General features: G+C 43.6%; 1 protein-coding gene across 1 annotated transcript; it reads left to right on the top strand.

Annotated features, from left to right (window-relative positions):
- The first annotated feature begins 2,208 nt into the window (after positions 1-2,208).
- On the top strand, positions 2,209-8,929 carry ESX1 (ESX homeobox 1). The gene is made up of 5 exons (XM_088527641.1): positions 2,209-2,299; positions 2,374-2,581; positions 2,707-2,752; positions 6,527-6,813; positions 8,028-8,929. The coding sequence occupies exons 1-5, from the start codon at positions 2,209-2,211 to the stop codon at positions 8,251-8,253; spliced, it is 858 nt and encodes a 285-aa protein (XP_088383767.1). The 3' UTR covers positions 8,254-8,929.
- The last annotated feature ends 264 nt before the right edge of the window (positions 8,930-9,193 follow it).

The raw sequence follows: 9,193 nt of genomic DNA, 5'->3' as shown, positions 1-9,193 counted from the left end.
TTTATCTCATACTTTTCCTCTTATGTGATTAAAGACTCTTTTTTATACTTAAATATTAGCCTTAATTAACATATATATTTAAAATGTATAATCAATGTGCCCTTAAAGCAAACCAAAAAAGTTTCAAGCACAACTACCAACGCAGTCCCCACTCATAGCTGCAACTCTGCTGTCATCCCACACATACACACATGCTTCTTTGCGTCCTTAAGATATTTTTGTGGAAAAGGTGGGCTTTGTAATTCATTCGTCACATTTCACTCTGAACGGGAGCTGAAGAAAACCAAACCAGCAGTACCAAGGTTGGTTAAACACGAGATGAACATCTCATGCAGATTACACTTTTTGGGGGCAGAGCTCATTTTTCAAGGGCACTGGAAAGCAACTACCAAAGTGGGGCTCTGGCTCATGACAGGACATAATACAATTGTGAAATATTAAGTCAGAATCCTAGCCAGCAGAAAAATGTGACTGACGAAGGACATCTAAGAGGCCCGGATGACAACAGAAAAGGAGTATCTGTATATTCTGTATGTAGAAATAATGCCTATAACACATTTATCCTTGAAAAGTTTCAGAGGAGAAACATGATTCATTTAATCATAAAATAGGAAAAGAAAGCAGGTAACTGCCAACTAATAGAATGAAGCATCTCAGAGTGATTAACAAAAACTTAAAATAGAACTGACCTTCTCATACAGACATTTTTGATAAGTATATTTTCATAAAAAAATGTATTTTTATACTTTATATAAGTATATTTTTACCTCAGTTTTAAGAGAGAAAATGTCAGTGCTCCAGTAAAATACACTTGCAGGAAGAAAAGCAACTTCCTGATAGACATTGCTGAGGGCAATGCAGGAAAATACCTTTTTTCTTAAATAAATAAATAAATAAATAAATCAGCCTGCATCAGATGTTCAGTTCTGAATACATAGAGAGAGGAGAATGATTATCTGCAGCTTGGGTGTTCTGGGATTCCGTGGGTCTCGAATACACAAGTAATACAGCTTAGCTGCTTTGGGTTCCAGGAGATCTCACCACAGTTCCCAGGCCTGCTCTCCAAGATTCAGGGGCTTTTCTTTGGGCAAAGATTTGTGTGTCCCTATGACCTGGGAAGAGGGGACATCTCAGGGTGTTCAACAAGCAACAGGTTCCTCAATAAGGTTCCAGTAAAGCTTCCCAGGGCCAGAAGAAACTAAATAGGTCAAATTCTGCTTCCGGGAGCCGGAAGAAACTGTCAAGCAGTACAGTACTATAGTCCCTTGGTCAGCCTGAATTTAAAAGGTGCACATGGCCAAGCTCTGTCCCTCCAAAAGGCTACAGGGAGGCTTGTGTTCTCCTTAAAGATGCCGAAACCAAAGACGACCTCCGACCCCCACTTTTGCATGGTGACGCCTGCTGAAAAATATAGCCATGCAGCAGTTCAGTACCTGACCTCTCCCTTCCTGCGCTCCCCTCCGTACTTACCACTCTTACATGATTCCATGATCCATTCCAGGGAAGCAAGAGCCACACTCACCCTAAGCCAGCCTGGGCTCCAGAAAGGGGACACTTCCACCTACAAACCATTTACCTGCCCCTCTGCAGGACATCCAGGGAGGGAGAATCAAGCTTTTCACTATCTACATTGTTTCAAAGACCAGCTTTAAATGCAAAGATTTTAAATATGTCTCATTTCTAATATAAATTTGTCCGGCTTCATTTTTTAATGACTTTTTGCAGGAATTTATCGCCTTTAAGTCTCTCCTTGTTGCACTTTCTGAAAGACTCCCCAGAAACCAATACCAAGACCTGGATGGCAGGACCAGGTCACCTTGTCACCTAACTTCAGGCAGGTGCTGGCCCTATAGCACGACAAGACCACAGAGCTGCCGGAGATGCCTGCGTGCAGGAAAGCGCTTCCACGGCTGCTGCGAGGGAAGTGCTGCCGTACCAGCAGCGGCCGGGGAACCCGAGCGGGCTGGAGAGCACCGAGGGCTCCCAGGAGCAGGGCTCCGTCCCGGTGCCCGACCCAGCCTCCCCTCCCGCGCCTCGGAGGAGGCCGCGGCGGGCCCGGCCCGGCCCCCGCGCGGGAGCAGGGCCCGCCGCGTCCCACCCCCGCTTGACGCCAGCGCGCTAATGAAATGCTAATGTCGCCGGGGCGCCGGGCCGGCCGCTGCCCGCGCCAATAAAACGCGGAGGGAGCGGCGCCCCGCGCCCGCCGCCATGCAGGGCTCGCCCCCCGCCGCCCCGCCGGCGCTGCACCTGCTCACCTCCTACTTCATCGACAGCATCCTGGGCGGCACGGGGCGGCACGGTGAGGGGCGCCGGGGCGCGGGGCGGGGGGCGCCGCGGCCGCGCCGCGCTAACTGGCCGCTTCTCTCCCCTCAGGCGAGGAGCGCGCGGCGCCGCCGCGGCCCGCCCGAGCGCGCGCCCCCGCCCAGGAGCCGCTGGCGGCCGGCGCGGCGGCGGGGGGCGGCGAGGCAGCGGGGCCGCTGAAGAGGAAGCAGCGGCGCTACCGCACCACGTTCAGCACCTTCCAGCTGGAGGAGCTGGAGCGCGCCTTCCGCAAGTGCCACTACCCCGACGTGTTCACCAGGTAGCGGCGCGCCCGCCGGCGGGAGGGGGCGTCCTGCCGCCGCGAAGGGCCGCGCCGAGGCGGGCGCTGCTCCGCGGCTGGCGGTGCGCGCTGCCCCGCGGCTAACGGTGTGCGCTGCCCCGCAGGGAGGAGCTCGCCGTGCGCCTGGACCTCACGGAAGCCCGCGTGCAGGTGAGCGAGGGGCCGCGGCCGTTGGGCGCCGCCGCGGCCGTTGGGGCCGTTAACGGCCCAGGGGGAACTCCCCCCCGCCACGCTAACACGGGACGGGGCACGACGCGGCTGCGGAGCGGGGTTTGGGTTTAGCGGCTGCTTCCACTTCGTGTTAAAGGCAGCAGCAAGGGGCAGGTTACCTGGAGGCAGGAGAAGCAGCCGCTTCTCGGGAGGGTTCCTGGAGCACAGTTCAGGTGCCCGGCTGCTGCCGTCTTCACGGGGCTAAAGGCAGGTGCTGTTTCCAATGCTTTGAGATAATAACAAAAAATAGAGCTTTTTGCAACATGCTATGAACCAGTGAGCAGTTTTGTGAGGCACCTAAAATTGAAGAATTTACACAGTTGTTCAGAGCAGCGTACACCGCTCTCCTCTAACTTAACTCAAAAAGCAGCTACACTTTCAAGTGAATAAAGTAAATAAAGTGAATAAATTGACGCTCAGATGACAGTAAGAAACTGTCCCAGGGAATTGTGCGATTTAGCCAAACTGTAACAATGGCATCTCCTACAGAACATGACGCATACAGATAGACAATTCATTCATCTAACAGTCGGCAGTTTTAAGAGCGGAATTAAATTTGGAATAACCCTTGTAGCTCTTTTCAGACTCTTCACATTCATAGTTAACCTCTTAAAAAGTAGTATAAGGTAAAAGTTCCTTTCTATAGAAAACACTAGCTTAAAAAAAAAAAGTTGTTTCAGAGTGGGGTATGACGACTTTGAAAGTTTTGCAAGCTTGACATCAGCCTTTTACAAAACTTGGCTTGCACTGGATGTCAGATGTTGGCTGAATGACTTTTCCAGCACAACTCTGGGCATTTACATGCTTGTGGAAGCTGGAGAGCTGGGGTGCAGCTGCTCAGTGTGTCAGTCCTCTTTCCTCCTGCACAGTTTTGTTACTGTCAGTGCCAGAGCCCTGCCATACAAGTTGTCATTATCTCAGTCACTGGATCCACTCATGCTAGCTGCAGTCTAAGGCTGTCAGTTGCTTTACCTATTTTGTTTTAACATGCATCATCTTCAGAAAAGGCCCTTGTAAGTATGAACATTACTTCCAGTGCTCCATAATCTACTCATCTTACTATAGCTGGATGTACTTTCATATCTGTTTTATGGACTTAAAGGAAATATGTGCTCTTTCCTCTCCTTGCCCCCAGCAATCACTAAAACTTGTAGTCAATGAAATACTCCAATATCTGGCAACCAACTATTGCATCTACCATTAGAGAGGATATGGCTGAAATCTTTTTGCTTACCTGCTACCTGGCTCGTTCCCCTCACGGGTGACTCATTCAGTTTGTCCTGTGAAGAAATAGAAAAATAGTAGTAAATGGCAAGGAGGAACTCCTCTCTTAGGGACTTATCTGGAAGAGATAGAAACATTCAGGTCTGATGGAGGCGACGAGGAATTAATGTGAAAAATATCAGAGCTGTCCCTGGTAGATGTGAGCAATCTCAGAGAACTGTGCCTTCTTCCTCCAATATTCTTTGTGAACTCTTGCCATGAGGCTTCTGGACAGGAGCACCCGGTCAGCACAGAGTTGGCTTTCAGTCAGCTTGCTTCCTGGAGTGGCTCTGTCCCCATTTTCGTCCTGTGGTAGACAGGAGACAACTTAGCAGCAAAGCAGCAGCGATCTCTCTTCTTCCTTTCCTTAGGAAAGCCTGCAAAATCTTTTCATAACCCAAATCCATCACGAGAGTCTCTTCAGTATTTGCATCTATTGTTGCCATTCTGTTTCTCCTGATTCATATTGTTGGTCTAGAGGAAAATTAAAAAAGGGTTATTAAAGGAATGTTTTGTTTTCTTAATGTGAAGAGTCAAACATTACATGGCCAACTCAGTGCAATAAACTGCATCAGTAGCAAAATATTAGCTTAATCTAATGGAATCCTTCTGTTTTTTTTTTTTTTTCTTTTCTTTTCTGATAGTGACCCACTAAAGCTACAGCAGAAACTTGTTATAACCATATTTATGACACTCACTACAATTAAATAGGATACATTTTTTAATTAAAAAAAGACAGTAAGAAAGCTATCTCTTTTTGGATTATTGTTTTTCATTTAAAAAGACTTAAATTCCTTTTGTTCAGTATGTGCAATATTAGTAATTACAGAAGTAACTTGGATAATAATTAGTGTACAAATGAAACTCAAGAGTTTAACATGCCTTCTTTCCTGAATGCTTAATGTATTTTTTTAAAGCTTTTTTCCTCCTCCACTGTTATTACACTTATAAGATTCTTAAGACTAATAGAGCCGTATCTCTTATGGTTAATTCAGCACTTCAAATTATTCTGAAAACAAAGGCAACTTAAGCCTTTTATTTAAAGCAAAAGAAAACTGCTTAACAAAAGCTTCAAAATGATTAATCTGAATGTTAATTACTGTAACATATGCACTAAATTTGGAAAGCTGCTTGTCACATCAGTGTAAGGTATGAGGTATGTCTGCATCCCCTATCACTTATGCCAATAAATTTGTACCAGTAATGAACTGAAAGCGGCTTTTTTCTAAATATGGTTGTTAAGATATTTACAGAGACAATTCCATGTAGTTTGATAAATATAAAATTCTGAGTGAATACTAAATGAATTTGGTCATAAAACCTTATTTAAATAAAGCATTTTGCAGTCAGAGTATGAGTCTGATCAAACAGATTCACTTTAGCACAAAAAAACAGAAAAGCACACATTTCATGTTAAGCTTCTTTGTAAAGAAAAATTTGAAGAATAATGCTAAGATTTATGAGTTAGTTAATGCCTTTGCACCTGTATTGTCCTTTTTAGGAAAGGCTGTCTACCTGGCTACAGTATAAGAAGTATCTCTATTGGCATTTATTCTAATGGAGAACACTAGCATCTCTGAACCGGTGTCTTTTCTTTGAGATCTCAGTTAAACTCCACTTGCAAATATTTGGGATTAATGGTTAGGTGTCATTTCAAGTCACACGATTCCCAGAAACTGAGCTCATTTTTCTTACCAGCCCCTAGGCATGGGCCAATACAGACTCAGGATGCTGCCTTCACTCTCACACAGGTATAGCTGTCTGGTGTTTTGCTGATTTAAATACTCCTTTGCAGGACATTTGACTCAACTCTGTGTTTGCTTGACAAGTAGCCAAAAAAACAGTCAGGTACTCATGAGTCCAAGTACCAACTTCAAAGCTTTTGTGCTCTCTGACTTGTCTTCCAAGAGCGTCGCCCCTGTACAGTGCACCCAGCTCTGTGTTATATACCCAACACATAATCCACGTCATCTCCCTGGCACTCCAGGGGAACAGCAATTCATACGGGTAAAGGCACTAGAACATACGCAATACAGGACTAAAGTAAGTGATTCCTCAGCTGGGGCCCGAGAACCTCAGAGGAACTACTTTAAAAGAATAAGTGTCATTGATAGGTGCAGGAACATCAGACTCAGGGCAGCAAGGTTATGGCACATCCCAGCCTCCTGGATTGGGTTGTCAGCACCCTGTTGGTGGAGGGTTTCCATCCAAACCATTCTACATTTGGTATTATTTAAACACCGGAAAGTAAATAAGTAACAGGGAACAGTCATTTGATTATTTGTTAATAAGTGGACTAAGGATTTTATGAATGTACATTTAAGGTGTTTTTTTTTTTTTTCTCCCCCTCTTAACAGTTACTATTTTGCTGTCTGTATCACTACCTGCAGCAGCTAGTAGGACAAACTGCAGAGTACGTTCAGCTAATGCCTTTGTATTTTCTCATTGAAGGTCTGGTTCCAAAACAGAAGGGCAAAGTGGAGGAAACGTGAAAAAAATGAAATTCTGGGGACTGTTCCAGGAATCTCCTTAACACACCCACTCGGTCTATTTTTGGATGTTCCACTGAGTCCTTCTCCCCTCCTAGACCACACATGGAGGTCAATGCCTCTTTCAACACTGGCTGTGCCATCCATGTCTCCAGCCCTTAGTCCTTCAACCCTGGGGACTTTCGGCCTTGGTAGTCTTACCTGGACTTCTCTCTTCAGAAATCCCATTTTAAGCCCACATTTTGGAAGGTAGTATCAAATGCTTTCTTTCCTAAACCTGAAAAACATTCAGAAATATTATTTGTATTAGTTTGATATTTGCATATATTCTCATTAAATACACTCTTGTAAAAAATAAATTTAGTTAAATGGAGTTAGTTCCTGTACGGGATAGCTAGCAGAATTTAGCTTTAAATTAAGCATTAAAAATGCTATATGTAATTACCATTTGAACAATGGTTATGCTTACTTGTGAAGTGTTGGTCTTGATAATGGACTGCTCTAATCTAATCTGTAGGCTGCAGCTGCATCCTTATTTTGTAGATGGATGCAGTTTGCACACAGTAAAGATGGGACTGCAGACAGCTCTGGATTCTAGGTGATTTGCCAGAGTGAAGGTATTAAACATTTCTTCCTAGAGGTCACACTAGGAGATTAGCTTTGTCAGTCTTGCACAGAAAGCCAAAAGATTTTCCTGATCCTTACTTGCCGCTAAGAGCAGTGTAGCCAGCCTGGCTCTCTGCAGGTGGGGTGCCCTCTGTGCTTAGAGCAAACCCAGAGCTACCCTTCATCCCTTTCTCTGGGGTCACACACTAGAACACCAGCAGTTTGTTTCAACTGAAACTGTTTCCTGGGCTTTCTTGCCCAGCAACCTGAAATTAATGATCAGAGCACTGCTGCTGTTTTAGTGCACCCCATAAAAGAGAGACAAGGATGTATGTGTAGAGGTTTTTTTTTTTTCCTTTATATATGTTAGGATAATGCCGTCTTCCTACTGAAATTATACCTTATATTGTGTGTAGTTCTGCATGAACAGGTGGATTTTTCTGCCACACTGACTTACGCTGCTTTTCACACAGAACAACTTGTCAGACAAATTGGCTACACAAACAGACATAAAAGATTGCTCTTTTTATGAGGTGATGTACTGTTTTCATAGTACAGACTGATTTACAGCATTTCAGGGTTTGTTCAGATAAAACATAGCATTAGGAGTTAAGGAAATGTTTGCTGTTCTCGGTATCTGCATGCCTTTATTTTAACTGAATGTGATTTTTAAGAGCAAAGCACTGTACTATGAAACAAAAATAAAATATATCCTGGAAACAAAAAAGTGCAATTGGAAGAAACTGGAAATTTTAGCAAATTATTTTCCACTACTTCAAGTCCTGTGATTTGATTAATGAGAACTTGTTCTCCAAAACAATTTTAGTTTGGATAATATTGACTTTTTTCAAACACAGGTTTCTGAATGCTTTAAATCCTCTCATGACAACAGCTTCAGTACTAATGAAAGCTCCTGGACCCCCGTCAGACCCTGCTCTCACTGCCTTCACTGATCCAGCAGCAGTTGAAAGGAAAACTTCGAGCATTGCAACACTAAGACTCAAAGCGAAAGAACATTCAGCACAAATCCCTCAATTAAACCTCATCTCCACTCTCACAAACACTAACAAAGAACTTTGTTAGGAGCTCTCCCACAGACACAGCCACTGAGGGGAGAGGGCTTTCTTCAGCAAGTAGCTCCTGTTAGAGATGCACATATTCAAGTTGTAGTTCCTCCATTTTCAGAAATGGACTGAAAGGAAATAACCCTACTAAAATAGGCTTCCCTCATTATAACATGGAATTGTGTAGCAAATTGACTCTCATTTCTAGAGGCAGTGTAGTTCTGACACTACAGAAATACGAACAGGAACTGTCTCTTCTTCATAAACCCAACTAATGCAAAACTGAGGCACTGAAATCCCCACAGGGCACTGGGTGCTAGTCCAAAGATACAGAATTCTTTGTAGGAATCCCTAACTCATTCCTCAGGAGGAACGCCTAGCTGCAGTACTTTAAACATGACAATAAATATACAGTATGTTTCTAACTTGGAGGTCATGCTTCATGTTGAAGTAAAAATGCTAGTGAAATCTCGCATTTTAGACAAACTTAGCAAGAACGAGATGTGGACTATTTTCAGCATAGATTTTTGATTCAGAACTAGGTTTGTATAAAGTATCTTGTTTCAAACTGAAAAATAAACAAGTTTGCTTTCTGTTAACGGTGGCGATGTTTTAATAATTTTAAGAAAGTTCAACAGTTGTACATGAAAATTGTGTCCTGTGAAAATAGGTGCAGTAAATTGTGTTTAGTCTTCTATATGTGTATATAAACTATATACACATATATATAAGCTATATAAGCTTATATAAGTATATAAGCTATAGTAAATAGCTAATAGCTGGATATAGGAGGTTGTTGAATACTTTTAGCATGATTAGTAGCACATAACACAAGACCAGGAAGCTAACAGATCACTTGTACATTCCAGATTATTCATGCCTTGAGTAGATTCAAAATTCAAGTGAAATTAAATGTAAAATATTAAATTCTTTGGGTGCTGTTGAAAAGAGCAAGAACT

The sequence above is a fragment of the Tinamus guttatus genome, unplaced genomic scaffold, assembly GCF_059628265.1.
Source record: "Tinamus guttatus ecotype Peru unplaced genomic scaffold, ASM5962826v1 Tinamus_guttatus_pri_ptg000287l, whole genome shotgun sequence".
Lineage (NCBI taxonomy): Eukaryota > Metazoa > Chordata > Aves > Tinamiformes > Tinamidae > Tinamus > Tinamus guttatus.
This window is presented reverse-complemented; position numbering and strand designations above follow the sequence as displayed.